The 25,402-nt window shown below is 43.5% G+C and overlaps 2 protein-coding genes across 2 annotated transcripts; one reads left to right on the top strand and one right to left on the bottom strand.

Annotated features, from left to right (window-relative positions):
• The first annotated feature begins 88 nt into the window (after positions 1 to 88).
• On the top strand, positions 89 to 19,208 carry nsun4 (NOP2/Sun RNA methyltransferase 4). Its single transcript, XM_080726271.1, has 8 exons — positions 89 to 182; positions 917 to 1,142; positions 1,292 to 1,427; positions 1,937 to 2,091; positions 2,698 to 2,855; positions 3,135 to 3,259; positions 3,836 to 3,968; positions 18,924 to 19,208. The coding sequence occupies exons 1-8, from the start codon at positions 90 to 92 to the stop codon at positions 18,975 to 18,977; spliced, it is 1,080 nt and encodes a 359-aa protein (XP_080582397.1). The 5' UTR covers position 89; the 3' UTR covers positions 18,978 to 19,208.
• Positions 19,209 to 23,381: 4,173 nt separating this feature from the next.
• Positions 23,382 to 25,402, bottom strand: LOC308285066 (uncharacterized protein; the record flags this gene model as incomplete). The annotated part of the gene is made up of 3 exons (XM_080725786.1): positions 23,382 to 23,391; positions 23,499 to 23,812; positions 24,026 to 25,402. 3 exons carry the CDS (start codon positions 25,400 to 25,402, stop codon positions 23,382 to 23,384), a joined length of 1,701 nt encoding a protein of 566 aa, XP_080581912.1.

Here is a 25,402-nt window from a genome sequence, read left to right on the forward strand (position 1 = left end):
GCCCACGTGATGCCAGGATGCGGAACCTTTGTTTTGGCCGATGGAAAGAAAGAACTAAAGACGGATTATTAAAACTGTAGCACGGCAAGATGGCGGCCCTCATGGACACGAGATTACTGCTGAGGAAAATCAAAGATTTACGTTGTCTAACTCCTAGAAGAAACCGTGTAAAGGCCAAATGGGTATGATACGGAAAAGCTATGCGCATGACCTAACACTGTTTGTGAATCACTGTGGCATCAGTCATGCAGGCACTAGGCAGTGAAGGGGGTCTCAAGTAAACACCATTGAAACACCTAGGTATAGTGGCATCTCTGTCTGAGCAGGAGAGGAAACAACAGATTCCCCTACCCGGGGTGGAGCTGTATGCATGCCCTCTTTGTGCCAGTAGCTACAAGGATTTACAATGCCTGGTCGCTCTGCAGTGCCAGGTCAACTGTAACATAACCTGGAATAATAGATTTATCAAGGACTCTGACCTCTATTCTAATGACACTTTAGGCTATTGTACTGACTGCATTGTGAACGCTGTCACTTTTCTTTTGCATTGCACCGACTGTAATGGACACTTTATTTGTTTTGGGGCGGGATAACGGTGAGGGCACTGTAACGTGTAACCTTGTGGCGTTGTTTTTTTCTGCATAGTGCAGCATAGTTGAATAGGTGTATACGATTATGCTGTTATTCTGTATTGACGGTGCTTCTTATTGTTTTTCTTGCCTTTGTATTGTTGTATACGACAGTACTACTGTGTTCCTTCTCTAGACTGTACCTGTAACTCTTAACTGATGTGCTGCCTCTAGTCTAGACGACTCCCCCGGCCACGGGTCGCAGGATCAATAAAGGTATCTTATCTATCTGTATCTACCCTACCTGATACATATCTGAGACATATCCCCTGTTCTAATGCTAACAGGCAGAAACTCGAACCAAGTACCCTGCCAGCAGTCTGGCCCTGCAGAACTTTGATGCCACCTACAGCCTCCAGCTGGGAAAACAGCAGTGGTCCTCAGTCCGGGTCAGCTTGCTCTCTGAGCGCAAGTATGGAGCCCTGCTCAACAGCTTCTCTACTGATGAGGCTGTTGTTGCTGAGCTACAGGCCCAGGGCTGCAGGGACTTCATCACAAGCACACATCAGGATGGTAGGGGTGCTGTCATCAAGAGGGAATTTGCAGACCAAGAATTCTGTGCCTTTTCACGTTTAATTTGGTTGACATGTTATGCTTTAAAGCCATGCTTTCACTGAGGATTGATTGTCATGACTTACTGTAGTTCTTCTTGTACCCAATAGGTGGAGCAAAGTCAGAGGGCAGGACAGAGGAGGTGTACACTGGGGTTGGTCAAGAACTTCCACTGCCACAGCTCAGCCCCAACATCAAGTGTTTAGTGTTTCCAAGAACAGATATCACAAGATTCAAGCCTGCTAGGTGAACATTATTCTGCAATTAAAGTACGGGTCAATAGTTATCCTCTGCTGAACTCCTAGAGATCAACAATAGCATTTGGGATACAAGATGGCGCCACATACTGTACGTGACAGTGCCACGTACGGCTGCTTCGTCTTGCGCTCCTCTGAGCCAATGCCAATTTTTATGTATTTTTTTATTTTTGTATAAGCTTCACCGCAGCTACTTTAGTGAGCTATGAAAGAGCCTCACTCTTGAGTCTTAAGAGATTATTACTTATTATTTTATCTTTAGAAGTGTTGTTTTTGTTGTTTTGCTGTTATATATACCACTGCATTATCTGACGGAAGCCGAACAAAATTAAGTTTTACTCTTATGTACCTGTACAAAAGACGTAACAATAAAGTACAACCTTGAACTGACTGTGTTGTTTAGGTATATTTATGAAACATTTGCATTGTGAATGTCAGCATTATCCGCAGGCCAAGATGCAATCTAATCTTGGTTCTCTGTGTCTCGTTCCTGTTTAGACCAGATATGTATGGCTTATGGTCTTACTACCTGATGGATGCTGCCTCCATCTTGCCTTGCCTGGCGCTGAATGTCCAGGAGGGTCACAGCGTGTTGGACATGTGTGCTGCCCCCGGTGGGAAGACCCTGGCTCTGCTTCAGACCCAGGCCATACGTAAGAGCAGAGCACGGATCTCATCTTTTGTCTCTGGTTTCATATTTTTTTGCTCCTTATTTCCTGTAGCCCAGGAGCCCTATGTCTCCTTTAGACTGGCATGTATCAAAACAACATCCCGCTTCCAGCAGTGGAAGCTTGTGATTGGCTGAACCGGAGGTAGGGAGCGCTCCGTTGTGTTCGCCTGGACCGCACGGAGGTGCCGAGAGCTCACTCGTGTATAGGTTATAGGTAATATAATAGGCCTACGTGCGATGTTTCATAACATATAACACAAGAAATAATCATAACACATTATAAACATTCTATATTTATAAGGTCAAGTATTCTACTTAATAATTGGGACTTAAAAGAACCATTATCATAGTTATAATAGACCTACATTTACAGTAGTTTAAGCATTTTGGTTTGATAAGGTTGTGGGCAGAACAATTTGTCCTTGTTATTTGACTATTTTTACTTTAATTATAATTAAAGACACGTCATAGTGAATTAGTGATTATAATAAATAGCTTATGTCATGATTGCTATTATAGCTAAATCAGATTGTGTTTATAAATGTAACTCACCCTCTGTTACCCTATGTTATTTTGTTGTGTGATAAAGGGTTTCTATGTGTGAATGATAAATCGGTGTCTCGGACCACACGTCTAAGAAAGGTCATCGACAGCTACATTCCAAAGGAGTTTTTGAAAGGGAGACTGCGTATCTCCTCCCACGATGGCACAACATGGGGTGAAATGGAGAAGGACGTCTATGACAGGGTAAACAAAACAAACAGAATGGTTGCTGGACTAAAATTACATGGAATTGATTGTGGTTGATTTTTGAAATATTAGAGTGTACACTACCTTTTTGAATACCAAGCCAACAACTGGAATTTGTACTAAATTGAATAGGTTGCACTTGAAAGTTTAAGTAAGTACATTGGCTTACAAATAGATACAGCTTCGGGAAAAACTGCAACTACTGTTATTGACCTCACCTTTTTAAGAGTATGTATGTAGTATTACTACAGGCTTTACCTTCTGTTCTGTGCTCAGGTCCTTGTTGATGTCCCCTGCACCACAGATAGACATTCAGTCTTGGAGGACGACAACAATATATTCAACAGGAGCAGAACCAAGGAGAGACGCATGCTGCCCCAGCTTCAGATGGAGTTGTTGCTGTAAGTTGACAACAGGAGTGTGTGTGTGTGTGTGTGTGTGTGTGTGTGTGTGTGTGTGTGTGTGTGTGTGTGTGTGTGTGTGTGTGTGTGTGTGTGTGTGTGTGTGTGTGTGTGTGTGTGTGTGTGTGTGTGTGTGTGTGTGTGTGTGTGTGTGTGTGTGTGTGTGTGTGTGTGTGTCAGACTAAGAAGAACATACAAATGTAAGCAATGCAGATGCATCCATGTTTTTATTCTGCTGTATTCTTTATCCTAAGCTAGAAAAAAATGCACAAAATCAGCATGAGTTTCATGCCTCTTAAACTGATATTGAGGCCTGGACCCTCGTGAGTACATCCAGCTGAGTAATTGCCGATATTGAATCTCCATATTCAGATCTAAGACGACAGAATTTTACAAAACCTATGCCAAGACACAAATCTGGATAGAAATCTAATGAAACCTGCTATCTCACTAATCATGGCACACTAGCTATAAAGAAGTTTATGCTATATTATACCAAGTCTCTACATTCTGAGCATACAGTATAATTTCATGACAATTTCAAAAGCTTCCCTTTTGTTTCTGTGTGTCCTACAGGGCTGGTATCGAGGCAGCGCGTCCAGGGGGAGAGATCGTCTACTCCACCTGCACCCTCTCCCAGCTTCAGAACCAGTATGTGGTGGAGCAGGCCATCCACCTGGCCAGAGAGAAGCTCGGCATCCACCTTCAGGTCAGTACACGCACACACACACACACACACACACACACACACACACACACACACACACACACACACACACACACTATACAAATACAATACAAACTTGTGCAGCTAAATAGCCATGGTGGTGGGGCTTTACTGTGTAAAGCACATATTGGGTTCAAATCCACTTCATGAGTTGCAGACTGACTGTGCTGCCGTAAGAACTATCTACTATCTACTTTATTAGACACACCTCCTCCAACTGCACGGTAACGGTAATGTCTAATCAGCCAATCATTTGGCAGCAACTTGACGCATTTAGGCCTGTAGTCGTGGTCAAGACGATCTGCAGCAGTTCAAACCAAGCACCAGAATGGGGAAGAAAGATGTTTTTAAATGACTTTGAGCGTGGCACGGTTGCTGAGTATTCCAGAAACGGCTCCCTACTGTTCTTAGCCGACCGGAAGTAGCATCTGGTGTGGTCTTCTGCTTCTGCCCCATGGTTCAATCTGTTGTTTAAGAGATGCTCTTCTGTATACCTCAGTTGTAACAAGTGATTATTTGAGTTACTGTAGCCTTTCTGTCAGCTTGATATGGTGAAAATCAGACAGCACTGTCAATGTGATGAATAGGTCTTGTAGAGCAACTGAAAAAGGATTTACCTGTACAACAAATACATAGTTGGTTACCTGCAATAACGCTGTGTACACACACACACACACACACACACACACACACACACACACACACACACACACACACACACACACACACACCATATCTAAGAAAATAGCAGCCATTCTAAAACATTGCTGGTAGATTATTATTGATACATTCTTAACTGCTTTAGTGCCTATCCCGAACTAGTTCGGGATGATTTGGACCGTCCTGGGTGCCTATCCCGAACTAGTTCGGCTTTTAACATTTATTATTATTATTTTTTTCGAGCCGGGCCGCCGGCCGTCATCTGTTTACACGGCCCGCGAGAGCGTCGCGCCGCCGATATTTACCATCCACTCCAATGCAATCCAGGATCTTTAGAGCTCATTTTCTCTGTTCCATGCATATCCATGAGGTGTGCAAGGTTTAATCATGGCTAAATCGCCGAAAATAGGGCTTCTAAAATGCTTGGTAGCCAATTTCTAACTTCAAGCTAACTTCATCTTGTCCCTGTTGATGACACAAAGGAAAGTGTTCAGGCTTGTCATGGCTGCGCACGGCTTGTGCTGTTACAGCGCTTGTGGATGGGTGTTTTCTATGGCCACTGGGCGCCCTCTAGTGGTGAAAAGGTGGCATTGAAAGCGTTAAAACCTGACATTCTTAGCCAAGCCTCTTTCCCTAAATTTGGAAAATCTTTTAACAATAAAATCACAACCACCAGAGCTGAAATTATGGTGCCGGTAACCTCTGCAGACAACCTTGTGAAAGGCAGGCAACAATGAGAAAGTTCACTAGCATCTCAAACTCAAAACGTTTCAGGACTGTTGCAACTCTTCCACTTGTTGTCTTGAGCCTGTTGCTTATTTACTCATTAAAAGTATAGTGTTTGAAATAGTATCTAAAACACGTTCATAAACACTATTAATATATTCCTTGAAAATGGAATGTTACTGCAACAACTAGCATTTTAAGTGCATGGATTACACAGACTATGAAGACATTTCACACGCATTTCCTGATTGTTGTTGTGGTCTGTTTGTTTACATGGGACACGACCGGTATGTTATTTTGAATTAGCTAATTCAATATTAATGTTACGTGGGTAGAATCAGTCTGTTGGTACTTACCTGTTTGACAGAGAAGCTTGCAGCTTAAAAATACTAAGATCCTTGCAATGTTTATGAGAGGAGTAATGACTCTCCATAGACACAAATTCGTGGCACTGCAACTTTTAAGTCCCTTATAAATAAATTGACCAAAATGGTATTCTTTCATCTCATATGAATTTCAAGTTAGACCACTCCTATATTTGATAACAAAAAAAAAAAGTTAGACCACTCCTAACTCTGCAAAATGCTGAAAAAAAGGAATTCATGCTTTTATCTCAAGTAAGTTGAACACTCTTTTTACAGGTCCATTGAAAGGTTACAGCAAAATTCTATTAGACAAAAAATAGAGAACAGGTCACTCCAGACTTACCTGGACTATACTGCTTCCCTGTCTCTTTCAGAGTTTATTCTATTTCTGAAGATCGCAATGGGCTGGCTTACATCACGCAAATTCCATTGCTTTATATTATTCCTTTAAAAGCCTTTAGACCCACTACTGCGGTCTTGCTAGATGCAAAACCTTATCCATTTCAGAGACGGGTTGAAATAAAAAAAGGGAAAAAATAAATAAACTTATGTGTTAGTTGAGCATTTTGGCTGATCTTTTGTTTTATGCTAAACATTTAGTTTTTACCTCCTTTTAATCTGTTTCCTGTTTCATTTTATGTCTCATGTAAAGCACTTTAAGCTGCATGTTTTGTATGAAGTGCTATAATACAAATTATGACTAGTGGCATTCTCTCACATTCTCTCTCGCTGCCCTATACGGTCTAATAAAGTGAACAAAGCCTTAAATCATCTAAAAGTGTACCGGGCACACAAGCTCAATTATGGCAACAAAATAATTTATGAATGTTAACCTGAAATGAGAATGAATGGGCACTATGATTTTGCGATGTTACTGTACATTTATACAACCAGTTTTTTTGGAGCTGTGTGAAGCACAGGCTCCCTATACGTGGCTGTGTGGGTCTGTGTGTCTGTGTGTCTGTGTGTGTGTATGTAGCCTGAACTTCCTAAACTTCGGCACGCCACTAGTCCCACAGTTTTGCCACCACACACTCGCGCCATATGTCAAATCGACCGGCTTACTCGGGAATCGTGGGCTATTACTTTTCTAAGAGAAAGGTTCTATAGTTTAATTGATATTAATTTATTAGTGAATTCATTTTCCCCATTGACTTATAATGGGAATCGCAAAAACTCACATTCAATTATTTGTCTCTCGCAAACCATAGGGGCTAGAGTTTCAAGACTTGGAGAGGAGGTTCATAATGATTTCAAGGATTAAATGAAAAATAATTGTGTCATTTGGCCGCATGGTGGCGCCATAACACCCCACTTTACGTTTTGGCCTGTAACTCTTGAACCGTAGGTCGGAAAATTAAAAATATTTTTTCCCTGGATTCCTTGGGCCATGACGCATCTCCCCATATAGGCCACGCCCATTTGCGCCATGATAGATTGTCCACCATCTTGAATTTTCTCCAAAACACACTTTTTGCTCCTTTTCCTACATATTTTCTTCAAATGTCACAAAAATCGGTACACATGATCCACACACACACACACACACACACACACACACACACAGCTCCACTTCACACGGGTGTGATTTTTTTATATAATAGGGCTCTAAACTTTTCATGAATCTCATTACAAGTATATTCATCAGCACATGTTTTTTTTCTGTATGGCCCTGTGACAATGCCTCTCTGCAGAATAAAATGATTGTTAATCTAAATCCAAATGGTAACTTTTTCTTTTCTTTTTTCACCTTCATCCTAATCCAATGCCATCTCAGGTCCTCGACCTCCGACCCCTCACAAAGCTGTTCAGCAACACTTTTAACTTCGCTTCTGACTTGACCTTGGGTGAGATGGTCCTTCCACACCTAGCAGCCAACTTTGGACCCATCTACATGTGCAAGCTGAAGAAGCTGAGTTCTGAGTTTTCATCCATGGACACTAGAGGGTGCTAATAATGCGTGCCTCTAGGTACCATAGATGAGATAAATAGAACTGCTGTTTCGTGGTGCTTCTGTGTACCCTTAACACAAAAGATTGACATTAACTCTTATACTGCTTTGAACGTTCCTGTTCGCCCCAATCCTCCAGGGACCTCTGTGCCAATACGCCCGTTCGTTCGTTTGATGTTTTTTATGGATTATGATAAAAGTCGTCCTTGCGCAACTTTTGAATGCATAATTGGTCGTCTGTGTCATTTTGAGGACAGCCGGAAACCTTTCATAAAAAAAAAAGTAAACAGACTGTCCTGGCTCCGCCTGCCCAGAGCGACTAGCTGCCAGGGGCGTCAATTGGGTATGGCAGGGGTATGCAGCTGCCATACCTTGACAGGGGGAAATAATAAAAATGTACTTTTCATCGTGCCTGTTGCTAAGGTATGGCAACATGACTGGTGTCTTCACCAGACACCAGTCATGTTGCCATACCTTAGCTTGTTCTGAACTGACGCCACTGCTAGCTGCTAGCAGCATTGAGGGACTATATTGTTTTATGCATCGGGCTGTTAGTAGAGAAAGAGAGAGAGAAACGTTGGTAAAAGCGATCATTTTGTCGGAAATCAGTTGTTTTATAGTATTAGTAGTATAGTAATTGTAGTAGGTAGTAGTATTTAGCAGTACTAGAATATTGAGATGTATTAGGCCAACTCAGCCTCAACTTGCTGGTATCATTCCGCCGAAGTGCGACCCAACCCCCCCTGACCGATAGAAATAAACTTTGTTAGAATTAGGATTACACAACCTACCCGTGTTGGTGACCCAGGACCAGCGCCCATGGTGGTGGTGGTCGTGATGATGACGATGATGATGATGATAATGATGATGAAGAAGAGAAAAAGATCACTGTAGCCATTGTTATTGAAGATAAAAAGATTGAAGAACGTAGGACGTCATCCGCTCCCGACCGGATCAAAAGCCCGAAATTGGAAGCGATCCCAGACTAAGATGGTGCCAGTCGCGAAGAACCGGGGTCCAAAAATGGATCAAGAGCCTCGTGATATTGTGGAAACCGATCCCGACGGAGCTCGACCCCCGTGTAGGATGGATCCCCCCGCCCGGGGGCTCACATCGCCGCAGCAGCAGAGACCCATGTACCGCCGCGAAAAGACGGACAAACTGGGCGATTTGGCCAATGAAGAATGGCTTCCGCGTAGAGACCCCTCGGAGAACAGAGGCCACGATTCTACTGTCCAAAGTAAGACTTCCAATCCAGTGCATGTATGTATTGTATAGTTGTACTGTATATAGTTGTATACTGTGTGATAACAGAGCATCCGTGTGGAACTGGAAGCCTGGGATGGGGGGATGGTCAGTGGGTAACGGTTTTCCATTGCGACGTGTTGCCACTCCGACATTGGGATCCGGTCTAGAGCCCGCCTACTGCATCCGGCTATTTACACGTACACATACATGCAAGAAATGTTTCCGTATCCGGACCGGATCAGTAACTTGATCCAAGCAGTTAGGATCCACGTGCTTTGTTTGTTTTTGTCGCTACTCAGGACACACGTGGAGTTCCTATCACGCGCGTGCACGTACCGCGTGTAGTGTACGTGCACTGCACAGCCTACTAAGATTATTTGATGGGAATTTAGGATTTATTGGCTTAGTTTGTGTGTGCGTGCGTACGATGCGTGTGTGTGTGAGAGAGAGGGAGAGGTTTCTTTTTATCGTCATCATCATCATCATCATCAGTAGCTGATGATGTAGCTTTTCAGTTCAATTCAAAGGAGCTTTATTGGCATGAGAAAACATACGTTTACATTGCCAAAGCAAGTGTTACAAATAAAAACTGTTGAAAATGGGGAACATAGTTGGAGGGAGTACAGCTTTGTGTAAACAGAGCTATGTTGCATTGTGACATTTTATATAGGTATACAGGGTATAAAGGGAATTTCACTGTGACAGTAAATGCATGGTAACTATTTACTATAACTGCATTTTATGTTATATATGAACTTATTGTAAGTCATTTGCTAAATGTCAAAATTGTAAATTGATTTGTTTAGATATAAACTATTTGATATTTTCCTGGCTATGATTTTAGATGATGAGTCGACGATGATGATGAGCCTACTTCTTCATTTCCACATCGTGGTCGTCCAAGGACAAGGATAGGTAAAGAAAAAACAAACTTTTTTCTGTAAATCAGACTTAGCACCATGCACATGCTCACATAGACATCAAAGGGGGCTTGAGCCCCTGCCCTTTTATCCATCTGTAAAAAGTGCCCTCTCCAGACCATGAATGCTGTTTTTACATAATTACTATATATATATATATATATATATATATATATATTTGTGTGGTAAGCAGGAAGTGCATAGAATGTTAGAGAGGCAGGGGTTGACATTTCTAAAACGGCCTTTTGATGAAAATAGTAGGCCCCCAACCTCCACGCATTCTGCTGTGACGCGTTGTGAGCTTGAAGGTGTACTATTTTTCATGTATTTTATAGTAATTATGTATTTGTATAATTTACAGATCGACCATGGGCTCGTGTACGAGTCACACAAGGATGTGTGTGTGTGTGTGTGTGTGTGTGTGTGTGTGTGTGTGTGAGAGAGAGGGCGTCACGCATTCTGCTGTGACGCGTTGTGAGCTTGAAGGTGTACTATTTTTCATGTATTTTATAGTAATTATGTATTTGTATAATTTACAGATCGACCATGGGCTCGTGTACGAGTTCAGCAGACCCGGTGGAGCCCTTCCGGAGGAGCCTGGCTGGAGTGAAACAGAATGGAGCCCCAGGCCCTGTGCAGGCTGAATGACACACACGCACGCACGCACGCACGCACGCACGCACGCACACACACATATACACTCTGTAGACATGTAGTGTCACAGTGAGATAAAGAGAACCCTGAAAGCTGAAGCAGGATTCAGGCTGAAGCTCATGTCACTGTGTCAATGTTCTGCACTGCTCTTACTACTGCTCTTACTTCTCTTACACACTAAAAGTGTGTAAAAAGACACTTTTTCTTGTTTTTATTTTTTTGAATTTGTTTGTAAACAACCACTGATCATAGGTGTGATGTTACTGAAGCCAACAATAAAAGGCTAAAGAGAGATTTCTGCCTGAAAATGTATTCTTCACAAAAATGCATTTTTCTCAGCTTTATGTTCTCAAAGAGCTGTTTTTAGGCCACATTCTGCAGCTTCTAGCTAATGAACAGAACAAGATAAAAGCTCGAAATCTTTTTCTGTTGCAAAGTAGACATTCTATTCTACGTTGCCATATAATTGTTGTCTTTATAGTCGAAACCAAATTTCTCCAGTAGGCCTTCAAAGATGAGCGACAATTCTCAATTTAGCTGGCAGTGGATGGAGCTTTTTGTTCAATTCTGTGGCAGTAAAAGAGTTAACATCGTTTTTGACAAAGTGTCAATACATTAACATGACAAAGACAATTCTACTGTATATGGAATATCTGTTTTCATATAGATTGTTTTAGGTCTATTCTGTAGACCACTACTATCAGGTTCAATATACGCGTCTAATAATGGGTTATGCAAAACAAGGTCATAATGAGCAGACAGGTAATGACATCTTTGACCATTTGGCTTCTCACATGCAGGTCTCAAAGAGCTTTTCATTATTCTGGTTGAAGTGATTCCATTTTTGCGTCGACATCAACCCAAAGGAGAAACGTAGGCTCTTATCACAGCATAATGTGAGTGGAAAGGTACCTCTTTTTCCATCACACCAACGATGACCCTTTATGTTGTACTACCGACCAGGCAATGTAGCATGAAAAAGCTGTGTGTGCGTGCGTGTGCGAGAGTGTGCAAGTGTCTAACGAGCGGGACACACACGGGTGTCATCGACATCCCACTGTCATTAAGCGGCTCGGGAGTGCAGGAGCCGATGGTCCCATCGCCGCTGAGGGGAGGAGAGAGGAGCCGAGCGCTCCGCGCCTCCCAGATGAACATTAAACCATTTAAAACGGGGTACACATTATTGTGTATCATTATTTTATGCTTTAACTATTGAAAAATAGCAGATATACAAGCTCACAGCGCGGCACCGAGTGCCGCGCTGCGAGCTTGTAGATCTGCTATTTTTGAAAAATCGTGAAAATTAGAATTTCGACCCGATTCATAAGTGTCTTTTGAATCCTAAGGTTTTTTTTTTTTAAAACCCATGTTTCTACGTCAGCAATCTGGCCAGCCATCGTCAAAGAAAAGGTCCTTTTCACTTATCTGGAGCTCAGTTAGTCTGTTCTTGAGAGACTACTATGTCAGTGGTTCTCAAACTTTTTCATGTGAAGGACCCCCAAAATGATATGTATTTGGACATGGACCCCCATCTCAAAATATTTAGTTCCAGGGACCACCCAGAAGAAAAATTTGAGTTACAAACGTTCGCTTTGAAATATATATTATATATATAAGATTTGCACACGTTTTCACTACTTTTTTCAAAAATAGCAGGTCTACAAGCTCGCAGATATACTCGGCCTGTATATCTGCTATTTTTCACTGGTTAAAGCATTCAATAATTCTATGCCTAAATGGGTTAAAGAGGCAAGAGAGTGCTAAAATGGGAACGTCTCGCCTCACTTTGCCCCCTCTGCCTTTTTTTTCCTCCTCCACAGATGAGTGCAGATAATTTTCAGTGCGATTGTGAGTGATTACTGTATTACCGCGGTAAAAGGGGGATGTACCGGCGAATGCAGAGGGAATTAATGAGACATAAAAACTATTTTAGTATTGACTGCTTTCGTCTCCGGGGGCCCTGGATGCCTATGCACGCATCTTGTGATTACCTAAACGTATTGTAAATATGTGTTTCTTATGGGCCCTTACATAAATTTACATGTTTTACCACTTAGGAGATGGCAGACTATTAGAGATGAGTTACTCTCTAGTCTCTAGTATCTGTGGACTGACTGGCTGGCTGCTTTATTATTGAATTAGCCAATGATGCGCTGTATTTTTGCATCTCTGTAAGCTTGCGTCAAAGAAACACTGTATATCAGAAAGATGAATATTGTGGATTTAACGTCACACCATTGATACTGCGTTCTTCTGCTATGTATGCAAATATTGTGTAAATATTTGTTAATAAACATATCCCCCACCCCACCCCACCCCAACAAAAAAATAATAATGTTCTCCTGCCTTGTACCTATTGAAATTAAATAATGAAAGTGCACCAATCTTATAGCCCCGAAATAGGAACTTATGTTAGGAGTTGGTATAGTCTATATCAAAATCCATATAATAGTACTTGCACCAAAAGTCCCTGAACTTTATTTTCCAGATATTTCTATTTAATATATTTTGCAGGTATAGAAATTGTAATTGGTCAAAGTTAAGTTAATTGGGAGGAGAGTATAAAAAATGTGTTTGACCTTGGCTGAGTGGATTGTATTTGTCACATGAAAACGATTTTGACAAACTAATCGTTTTAAGCCAATTTGTCAAATATTTCTAGGCAACTTTTGTTTTATTGCTCATTGCAGCACCAGGAAATTAAAAGTGCTTTAAACAAGACATTAGCAATAAGACAAAAACACAGCAAAACAAAAACCTTATGAATGGACATTTGCATATAAAAATAAACTAGAAAGATGCACTTTTAGTCTAGTAATTCTAGGAAAAAATCCACTCAGGTTGGAAAAAATTGTGTTATTTAGTTTCTCAACTGATTCTGACAGGAAATTAGGTCTACTAGCCAGGATAAAAAATCTACCATAATCTGCTCACTGCAAATACCCACAGTGGCCAAATCAAGTTGGGCTCCCATCGACTTTCTATACAGGAGGAAAATACCCAGAAAGAAATCTGCTTTAAGTAGGATGTGAGGGGTCTAACTAGGGGTTTGTCATGATGCTGAATCCATTGCAAGCATTTGTTTTGCACAAAAAACATTCCTTCGGCTAAAAATGGCCCCAGAAAATGATGGTTTAGTGATGAAAAGTGATGAGTCATCACTTTTCATCAGTTTTGTGGGCGTTTTCTGGGGCCAATGAATGTTTTTTGTGCAAAACAAATGCTTGCAATGGATTCAGCATCATGACAAACCCCTAGTTAGACCCCTCACATCCTACTTAAAGCAGATTTTTTTCCTGGGTATTTTCCTCCTGTATAGAAAGTCGATGGGAGCCCAACTTGATTTGGCCACTGTGGGTATTTGCAGTGAGCAGATTATGGTAGATTTTTTATCCTGGCTAGTAGACCTAATTTCCTGTCAGAATCAGTTGAAAAACTAAATAACACAATTTTTTCCAACCTCAGCTTTATTTTTACTGGACTATTTTGGGAAATTGCAAGTGTGGTTGCTGTGACGCGAGTCATGAGGAATCCCATTCCGCTCACTTCTTTTTTGTCTTTTTTTTTGTCTTTTTTCAGACACTAGACAAACACAAGACAAAATATACAGACAATAAAGTACACACATTATACACTGACATACACGTAACATAAACACTTAAAAGTAGGGAAAAATACAAATTAAGTGAACTTATACAAAAAGAAAAACAGTTGTAAAAAAGTGTGTACCAATCACTTAACTTGAATCAAGAGATACCGTCTTTGCCATAGTAAAGGCCCATTCCCACTGGGCCAGATAACAGATATCTGGAGATATTTCTCCAGATATTTTTCCATGAAATATTTTGAAATATTTTCTTTGACACAGGGAGTCAGTAAATATCTAACTGGAGTGATATGATCCACTTTCTTGGTGTTCGTAAGGATTCAAGCTGCTCTGAATTAAGTCATCTGAACTATTTTAGGGAGCCCAAAACACCCTAACCACCATTATAGTAGTCAAGATGAAAGCATATAGACAAGTTTTTCTAAATCCTGAAATTCTTGATTTATTAGGGTGATTGTAGGTTGACTTCAAAAGTGCTTTACATACTGTAGATTGTGCATTACATTCACCCATTCCCACACACACATTCATACACGATGGCAGAGGAAACCATGCAAGGCCTGCTCATCGGGAGCACTTAGGGGTTCAGCATCTTGCTCAAGGACACTTCGACACTTACTCTGGTCCCAGGATCGGGCCCAGGATCGAACTGGGAACCTTGCGCCGGTTCTCCATCCGGCTGCTCTACCTACCGGCCACTCTACCCCTGAGCCACTGTTAATATGGCTGGTAGAATTCAGTCCAGGACTACATGAAGATTTTTGTGCTGTCGTTTTTAACAATTCCGATTGAAGCTGAGTGCTGACTTTTAATCTGCGTTTCTTGGCTCGACCATGGTCCCCTTCAGAAGTGGCCAGTAACTATTGTATGCTTGCATTGCAAGGTACGTTCTAGTCTGACTCCTCTTATGTGTTTTAAATGGCTCTATTATGAGCTAAATTCATTGTTGGTGTGTGTGTGTTTAGTAGTGCATGTTTTTCCAAGCCCAGGGGCATGGATCAGACATGCGTATAGGCTGTGGGAGAGAGAGATTATCTCACCAGTGGTGGTCTTTGTCCCGGACACCCTGTGAAGAGTGGTCCCAGCAGGACTCACTCCCATACCACCACAGCTGTACACGCTATTATTGTACATCAGTAACATTCATTTTCTCTGTATTTCAGGTTTCTCATTCATTTTAACCACTTATGCCCTACATACTTCATCAGACTAACAGCGAAAAAAATCTTTTTCGCTATTTTTATTTTGAAACTTGACATGTTTTTAAGATGTTTATAAAACAGGGATGCCCACATTAGTGGGTCACAGTCACACTGATACATTATGCCAGACTTCTCTCTCTCAGGGTTAGGGTTATGTAAAAGGCCCTTTCCAGTCTAACACCACCCTCCCTCTTTTCTTTGACAAGATATTTCTTAATGTTTTGTCAATTAGGGGATCTGGATTTAGCAGTATGAGAAATATAATCGCAAGTATAGGATGACAAATAATTAGCAATTTGCATCTGCTTCCAGTTCTGAAATTGATCCTTAATTTGTTTGTAAAAACAACAGTATTTAGAGTGCATAATTTGTAATAAACACTACATTTTTACTTCTATTCTTACATTCACACTGTACTCATTAAGTAGTCCAATTATTGTATGGAGGTTTCACTACAGCAGTCGTGTAGATTTATTTTTCCTCCTCCTCTGTTGGCCTTAATGAGAACGGATCGTGCTCCAAATGATTTCATGCATGACTTTGTGTGATGTGTCGTTATACTGGCTTGACACCATAACTCCTGGAACTGGCAAGCAGCATACCCGCTGGTTTAGGCAGGGCCCCACATTGGGAATGCAAGCATTGGTTTAGGCTGGACCTGGATTAAACTGAGAGAGAATGGGAGTTTTCTTCCCTCTAAGAAGATTAGCCAGGGAGGGGTGAGATGGCAGGCAGAGTGTTAAAGAAACGAGGAGAATAAGAAAATGAAAGATGAAGTGGAACTAAAGGAGAGATGTGCACAGTTCAACCACCTGTTGTCTCTCGCTCTGGCATGTTTGATAAGCACTCCCGAAAACGTGAAGTAGAAAGAGATTGTTATCTCTGTCCAAATAATTCACATAAGAGTGTGTGTGTGTGCGTGCGTGCGTGCGTAAAGTCCGCAGCTACAAGTCTTCCCAATCTCATAATGGTACTCTTGTGACAGCCATCTTACCAGAGTCCTGTTCTGAACTTGTCTTAAGGTTGAATTTTTATTATAGCTCCAAGAGAACACATTACTTATGCTTCAAGACATGGATTATGTCTGTCCTGATGAAGGTGTAACAACCAAAACGTTGACTTAATAAACAGCATCCCTTTGCAAGTTCCAGACAGTGACGGCCTGTGCGGGACCTTTTTTCTTTGATTTGTTATCAGAGTTCCCCTTCTGAACATTTGCACCCTTTTGGTTGTCCTTCACACCTGTCACCAACCTTTGAGGTGTGCATCAGACTTCTTCTAAAAGTATTTAATGAATTCCAGAAAGGCAAAAAGTAATATGGCAACAAGTGATGTTAATATTCATATTCATAATTATCTCAAAACTATTACTAACACAAAGAAGTCAGTCGTGTGGATCTCAGACTTATAGCATCACAACTCTGTCATATCTACAGTATGACACATGACTCCAAAGCTGGGCAAGGTTTCAGCCTGAACAGAGCCTGTTGACTTCCATTATAAAATGCAAGTTATACACTTACACTTAAAAGTCTAACTCATAATGTGGAAATAAAATGGTGGAGGTACTTAATATGTGGCTTGCTCGAAGTGTGCACCAGACATCTGGTGCTTATCGCTCCAGCTGTTTGCAAGATTAGCTCCAAAGACACACACAGACAGACAGACAGACAGACAGACAGACAGACAGACAGACAGACAGACTCTCTCTAGACGGCTAGACTACAAAGACATGCCGTAAAAACAAAACTATATTGATGGAGTGTGGACAGTAAAGCCACCTTCCTGGTCTCTTTGGTCCAATTAGTGATTAGGCACAGGAATAATAAATCATATTATTGCTGCCCAGTGTTCCCGGGATGATATATTTTTGTATGTGGAGGGAGGAAATTTGTATCTTAGACGCCTATGGGGGGATTTTTTATTATAACAAGTATTATTGCTGAAAATAAGCTATACGCTCTCTGTCAAATAGAAGCTTGTGATAGAGTTCAGCCAAATAATCTTGAATACACAAGTTTATGATTTTTGAGCATGAATGCAGAAATAAAAATCTAATGTTAATCTAAACACAAGCTACACCACAGTCACATGACTTCACCACCACTAAAGCCCTATTTGGCGTGATAACCTCTATGTCCCCGACAGCATCAAGTCTCATTTAGCCACTCGTTAAAACGAAAGAAAAAAGTGGGGGTATTTACCCACGTATTTTATGTCAAAGAACAAAGCGTGTGGGGCGCCCGCTGGCCTGGTGGTCAAGGCGCATACCACATACTGGGCTATGATGCCTGCTGACGTCGCCGGTTCGATTCCCGATCCGGACGACCTTTGCCACATGTCACTCCCCATCTATCTCCTCATTTCCTGTCAGTCTACTGTCCTATCAATAAAGGCATAAAAAAGCCCAAAAACACATCTTTAAAAAAAAAAGAACAAAGCGTGAAAATCCCTTAAGCTTGTGTGAACCACAGGCCTTATTTCAAGCATCCAATCAAAAACCACTAGATCTTGAGATGAGGAAACTAGAAGTGCAAAAATGCTAAATCGTTTCCCCCGGGTTTCAGGACTGCAAACTTTGGCACTATACGTGTGTGTGTGTGTGTGTGTGTGTGTGTGTGTGTGTGTGTGTGTGTGTGTGTGTGAGAGAGTGTGTGTGTGTGTGTGTGTGTGTGTGTGTGTTGTCCCTTGCCTCTAAGCTCTACTACACAGTGCAGAGTTAATTTCTTTTACACTCTTAGGTGTTGAATGAAAAGTCTGCATTTAGGACTTTGATGTGTATCTGGACAATGCACTTTAGAGGGATTTCCCAGGGCCTGACAGCCTAGAGAATATGCAGCGAAATGGCGATGCCAGCGGGCTAAAAGAATGCCGGAAACAGGATTAGGACCATTTTGTGGCAGACCTTGACACCTCCTCAATGGGTTTTGTGGTTTCTAACGCTGGCACTTTTCACTCCTGCTGCAGTAAAGACCTTTTAAGAGAACCACATAGTTAGCAGAGAGAAAAACACAGATTGAACTACCTGTGATTTTGAGTGGTACTTGTTTGAGTGGTGTTTTATGTGCATGTACACGTATGTATGCACATTTGTGTGTGTGTGTGTGTGGGTGTGTGTGTGTGGGTGTGTGTCTGGGTTTGTTTGTGTGTGTCTGTGTGCATTTTTCCATTTCATGAATTCCATTTCTGAATGTGGAAAGTGAAAAATAAACTTTGAAAACATCAAGTACGTCAACGATGTCTTGCAGATAGTATATGATCAAGGAGAGACAGTCACACAACACAACACAACACATGCCATTACTCGATTAAACAAAAGTAGATGGGAAGATGTGTATATAGATAAGTAGTTTGTTGGAAGAGGACAGAGGTAAATATACAACGTTTAGTGTTAGAGATTGGAAGCAAATGATCCTGCATCAAGGTCTCAACACACTTGACCCCACGGCATTACAATCTAGCATTCCCTGCTGGGCCCTCGGGCAGGCCTCTGTGTGTGTGTGTGTCTGTGTGTGTATCTGTGTGTGTAATAAGAATCAGTTTTGGGGGATGGGTGCAAAAGAGAGAGCATTTGGAACAGGAGCATTGTGTTCTGTGGTTCCAGGTCCCCGGGGAGGAAACGTGGCTATGTTCCTGTATAGACGACCACCCTGGATAACAAGGACATTGGACTGCATATCCCTGCCAGGATCCTATCAATGATACAACAAGGATGCCCTTGGCAGAGGACATGTTTTACTCACGCACGCATGTCCGGTGTAATAAAACACAACAAGGTGAGGGTGAGGTGTTAACATGCACATTAACACTGCTAATCTGGGGATAGCATTACCCCCTATTAGCCCGCCTTTCGGGAAGCGCTCATCCATAACGAGTGGAGAAATTGCTCAATGAGAAAACCTCAGGTGCACTCAGTGTTTACACACTGTAGGGGCGGGTGGGCGGAATGAGGGGGGGGGGGTGTCTTTATTTTCAAGGCCGATTCAATTAACAGCGGAGCAATGTCACTTGCGAGGGTGATAGCCTACCTACGCTTATAGTTTGGAAAGAATAACGGAACGCACCGAAAGAGACTGATATCCGACAACCCTCTGCATGTGTGTGCGCACGTGTGTTTCTGTTTGTGTGTGAGTGTGTGTGTGTGTGTGCATGTACGTGTGTAGGAGGAGAGTTGCAGAGTCTGGAGGGGTCTTATGCATTTTGACAAACCACGCTGTTTAAGATATAATAGCAGCATAATCACCGCCCCGGGCCGTCATTCTTCAGGATAATGGCCTGCTTATTCATTGGGGATGGCTTACGCCTCCACGCGCCTTTTTTATTTTTCCAGATTACCTGGTTCTTTATTTTTGTCTCTTTCGCTCACACACACATTCTCGCCAGCTCTCTTAAACATGTTTTTTTTTTCCTTTTTTCTTTTTTTTTACATATTTTATTTGTCCTTGTCCTGGATATCCTTGTCGAGTTTCGGCTCCTGTCTGCAACGCTGATGTGTTTTTCTTTACCTTGTCACGACTCATGAACCCATTTCCCCTCTTTCTGTATTTTTCATAGTGTAGTTTGAGGTGCGCTGATCTAATATTAACCATAACATTTAAAAACACTGAACATTATTATTTTGTTCTTGAGCAATTCTTTTTATACCACTGGATCTGCTATATTTTTGGAGCTGTGTGAAGCACAGGCTCCCTATACGTGGCTGTGTGGGTCTGTGTGTGTGTGTGTGTAAGCGTGGCCAGACTCACATTAACAGCCAGAATAAACTGGTACTCTTTGTCAACACCTTACTTTCTTGGATTTGCAAATAAATAATTATAGTACACACCTTTTGATTCAAGTGTATTATTTCAGTATTATCATTAGCATTTCCATATATAATTATAAGACTTCCGACAACGCCACCTCTATAAAAGAGGAAAAGGAGATATATAATAATAACCCTTTTAAGACACACAGGTACGTTTTTCAGGTGTTCAGAGCAATATAAACCCAGGAGAGAAGGAGCCGGACACAGTATTTCCAAAGGTATAACAAGTTCTTTATTATCTAAATTACAGGGGCTTCTATACGCCATAAAACCATTCAAAACACAAATAAAACCCTAACACTCCTAAATAGCGCTTCTAACTAAAAAACCTAAAAACAACCAACAATAAGATCACAACCCGGGTAATTTCCTCCCTTTATCAATTCCCACCGCACAATTAAAGTGCGGGTGCAATATTCGCCACTTAGCAATTTAAGGCGTATATATAATAATATGAATATTGCAAATCATTAGCTCAAATAGGACGTGTGTTATATATATAGTACTAATAGGCACAGGCAGGTATAATAATAATAATAATTATGATAATAAGCAGGGTGAGTAGAAGACGTGTAGAGGGACACAGCAACTCTTCAGTAACATCTACGTCTCAGGCCTTCGTATCTGCGAACAAGGAAAATAGGCCAGTATCCTTGTATACTTTAACTTATTGGCATAACTCAGGTCAGTGGCTTGAAGAGACAAATGGTGCACAGATTCTCTACTCACACGGAGGCAGCCAATGGCTGCCTGTGCGGGTATTGCGCACGACACCACTGTCACCACTGCGACCCCTCTAGTCAGCTCGGATGGAGCGGCTCGTCTCGGCTCGCCTGGTCAGGATAGATGGTCCGCGGGAACTTCACCGGTTCTGCTGGGCCACCGTGTTGTCTGACTCACTGCGTTGCACTGTGGAGCTCACTCAAGTTCATCATCAATAGTTCTAGGTAGGGCTCACTGCTCATGCCCTCCTGTGTCTGTCCTCAGTCCCTCATAACACTGGTCACCTCTGCCTGTTCACCTGCCTCACACACACGTCCTCCTCCTTTCACGTTCGTAACAGAGTGACAGAGTCCCACTTATAAAGGCCGCCCCCTGCCCGACACTAGCCTCTCATTGGCCGGGCATGACGTCAGTCTCTTCTCATTGGCCGAGTAGCGGCCGCTGGTTAACCTATCAGGCTCTTCACACACACATAATCAGAAGGGGAGTTTCATGTAGGGAGAAATAACGTTATTAAACACAAACAAATAAGTAAATGTATAATAAGGGAAACATATAAAATAGCATTCACTTAACAGAAATAATAATAAAACACAAGAGTTTCCAAAGAAATACATTTTAACGAAAAAAAGAATAACGCTGTCTTCCACCCCCTCACACTCCCCCCTACTTAAATCGCTGGCAGTCCCTGCAGCTATAGCTTAACCCGGACTATACCGCTGTGGTGGCTGTCCCAAATTTACTCTCCCCGAACGGCGCAGAGCCGTGGGGAAGAACCCATAACACTGCCTCCAGACTGGTCCAGTCGCTGGTGGTTGAGACACCGGCTCAACGCTTCCACCCAGCTCCCGAGGCGCTATACAGACTTTCAAAGCGTTTCGGTGCACCGTTCGATCCCGCCCTCCCTTCTCTGGCCGAATCCTATACACCACCCCCGCATCTCCTACCGTGCTTACTACTACAAACGGCTCGGGGTCCCACCATGAAGCCAGCTTCCCTTGGCCTTGTCTGTTCCGATTCCTCACCCACACTCGCTCACCCGGTACCAACGGTGGGATACCCGCCCGTTTGTCATACATGCGCTTTCTCTGCTCGGCCATACCTCCCATCCTATGCCCTGCAGTACGATAAGCGTCATTTAGTTTCCGTCTGTGATCATGGACCCAGTCTCCTACAGTAAGCCTATTTTGCTGAGCTTGCACTCCTAGCTCTACATCTACGGGGCGTCGCAGATGGCGACCAAACATCAGAAACGTTGGGGCATAGCCAGTGGCACTATGGGGAGTGTTATTATAAGCGTGAACCAGTTCGGGGAGGTGCTCAGGCCATCGGCCGTGCTTGTCAGCATCCAAAGAACGTAACAGATTAAGTAACGTTTGATTAAATCGTTCCGCGCCACCATTTCCGGCCGGATAATAGGGCGTCGTACGGCTCTTGGTAATACCATAATTATTACATAATTGTTGCATAAGGGCGGACTCGAAGTTGGCCCCCCTGTCCGAGTGAAAACGAGCTGGACAACCGAAAGGCTGGATTACATGGGTCCATAGCGCACGGACAGTGGTCTGAGCAGTTTGATCACGTGTCGGAATAGCCCAACTATATTTAGTGAATAAATCAGTTGCTACAAGGATATTCTGACAGGGGTCTGCTGGTCGCCCCAACGTGAGAAAATCAATCGCCACCACTTCTAGAGGGTAGGAAACTTCAAACGGCTGTAAAGGAGCCCTAGGCTCCATCCTAGTTTTCTGTAAGCCACAATTAACGCACCCCTGATGATAGCGACGTGCCTCCCCCTCCATGCCGTGCCAATAGAATCGTCTGCGGAGCTGTGCTAGAGTCCTATCCACACCAGCGTGCGCAGCGGCCACATGCATCTCTCTCCACGTCTCCTCCTGCCTGGAATTGGGACAAACAATCTGTAAGTATTCTTCTTGGGTATAAGGGTCAGTCACATGACGATACAATACCCCCCCTTCCACGCGCAGCCTCGTCCACTGCCGTAATAACTGGACCGCCCCTCTCGTCCAATTCCTCTTCTCCGTCAAGGTGGGGTGCGTGCCCCTCTCTACGCACCGCATCACCATTTGGATATCCTTGTCCTGTCTCTGCGCGCTCTGCCACTCACCAAGGCTGTTCGTGGCTGCAGGCGTCAGCTCCACCGCCGCAACTGTCGTAGGCTGTACGGGGAACCTGGACAAGGCATCAGCGTTAGCATTATTTTTTCCTGGGCGGTACTTGATATCGAACGTGAACGACGCCAGTTGCGCCGCCCAACGCTGCTCTATGGCTCCTAGTCGAGCTGTCTGGAGATGCGCCACCGGGTTATTGTCTGTGAAAATCGTGAAATGAGCTCCAGCCAAATAATCCTTAAACTTTTCCGTGACAGCCCATTTAAGAGCCAATAATTCCAGTTTAAAGGAACTATAATTAGCATCATTTTGTTCAGTGGGGTGCAAACTGCGGCTTGCATAAGCAATAACTCGTTCTCTCCCATCTTGCATTTGAGCCAACACAGCGCCCAGGCCTTGGTTACTCGCATCTGTATAAACCACAAAAGGTTGATCATAGTCCGCATACGCCAGTACAGGAGCTTGAGTGAGGGCACTCTTCAACGCATTAAATGAATTTTGACATTCAGTGGTCCACCTAATCAGCTGCTGTGAGGACTTATTATCAACGGAGATCCCAATTAACAGGTTATTTAGTGGCCGTGCAATGGCAGCAAAGCCCTCCACAAACCGGCGGTAATAACCTGCGAGGCCCAAGAACGCACGAACCTCCCGTACCGTCGTTGGAGTGGCCCACCCCCGGACTGCCACCAATTTGTCTGGGTCCGGCCGCACTCCTTCTCGGTCCACGACGTGGCCCAGAAACTTCACCTCACGTTGTAGCAGCTTACATTTGTCCAGGCGCAGTTTAAGCCCGTGTTTCCATAACCGCTGGAACACGCGATCCAGGTGCTGTAGATGAGAAGAGAAATCAGGGGAGTATATAATAATATCATCTAAATAAACTAATAAAGACTCGGCCACTTGGCCACTTAAACAGTGTTGCATAAGTCTCTGAAATGTGGCTGGCGCATTACACAGCCCAAAGGGCATTCGTTTAAACTCAAATAACCCCAAAGGGGTCGTAAAGGCAGTTTTTTCTTGATCCCGTGGATCCATGCTCACCTGCCAATATCCACTGGCTAAGTCAAGAGTCGAGAACCACTGGGCCTTAGTCAAGCTCGTCAACGTCTCTTCGATGCGCGGCAGGGGAAACGCGTCCTTGTGCGTTACTGCATTCAGCTTACGGTAGTCGACACAGAACCTCCAGCTGCCATCTTTTTTCTTCACCAGAACGATCGGCGCGGCCCACGGGCTACAGCTCTCAGTGATCACTCCCTTGTCCATCATGTCACTTAGCAAGATCTTCATCTCTTTATACATGGCGGGCGGCAGCGGCCGGTGTCGCTCACGTATAGGCGCAGCGTCAGCGGTATGGATCTGGTGTTGTACTGCCTCCGTCTGTCCAAAATCCTCGTCATGTACAGCAAACACCTTCTCCCACTTCGTCAGCATAGCCTGCAGTTCCTCTTGTTCCCCCTGGGGTAGATCAGTTCGATCGGCGAGCCCCTGGAGCTCCTGGGACAGAGTGCGCACGGGTCCGTCCTCCGTGGCACTCACCAGGGCGACCTCCACCAGGCCATCCGCAGACATGGACAGACTCAGGTCCCGGTCCCCCCGGACATCAGCATCCTGGACCGGATACAATTTCCCCAGCTTCTGGTACCGTCCCACGGTGACACTATAGGGAAAGGGATTACAGAGGCGAATAGGAACCCGCCCTCCCCGCACAGTGACCAAGGCGCGCGCCACCCCCAGCTGGTGCCTGTCCGTCAAGGCCTCCACTAACGCCTCGTAGTCAGTTCCTTGCGGGCCCCGGCGCGTGCGTCCCCATACAACCACTTCACTTTGAGCAGGTACTCGTATCTTCTGACGGCGACCAGGCCACACATAGCCCAAGGAGCCATCATCATTCGTCACCGTTTCAATGCGCTGGCAGGCAGCAAACGCATCTCTCCATAGAGAATTTGCTTGGCGCGGGGGAAAAGCAACCCTCCCAGGCCATTTGAACAGAGTACGCCAGCATGCACTTATTACATTCATGCCAATAATGAGCGGTTGCGTACAGTGTTCATCTTTAACAATGACGACCCCCCTCCCCGGGATTCGTACTCCCTCCAATTCTAGATCAAATACCGCATAATTAGTGTAGGGTATATCCAGCCCGTTTGCTGCCCGTAACTTAAAAACGAGCGGCCCCGTCCCTAAATCAGTTTGGGAAAAGTGTTCAGTAAATAAACTCTGTTGCATTAAAGTGACTTGTGACCCCGTATCAAGCAGCCCTTGTAATCGAACGCTCCCCATTAGCACATTAACCGTGGGACATTGCCCAATAAACACATCATTGGCCCTGGTTCGTAGCACAGATGACTCACCTCCTGTCGACTGGACCGCGGCGACAGGACAACTCAGTTTAACGGCGGCTGGCCGTTCGCACACCAT

Source organism: Nannobrachium achirus, assembly GCF_963921795.1.
Source record: "Nannobrachium achirus genome assembly, chromosome: 5".
Lineage (NCBI taxonomy): Eukaryota > Metazoa > Chordata > Actinopteri > Myctophiformes > Myctophidae > Nannobrachium > Nannobrachium achirus.

What these genes read in the sequence shown, in the direction of transcription:
- nsun4 (XM_080726271.1), top strand. Translation starts at nt 90, where the DNA reads ATGGCGGCCCTCATGGACACGAGATTACTGCTGAGGAAAATCAAAGAT. An exon ending in GCTTCAGACCCAGGCCATAC is followed by an intron (nt 2,092 to 2,697) that starts GTAAGAGCAGAG and finishes TGTGTGATAAAG; the next exon opens with GGTTTCTATGTGTGAATGAT. An exon ending in CTTCAGATGGAGTTGTTGCT is followed by an intron (nt 3,260 to 3,835) that starts GTAAGTTGACAA and finishes TGTGTCCTACAG; the next exon opens with GGCTGGTATCGAGGCAGCGC.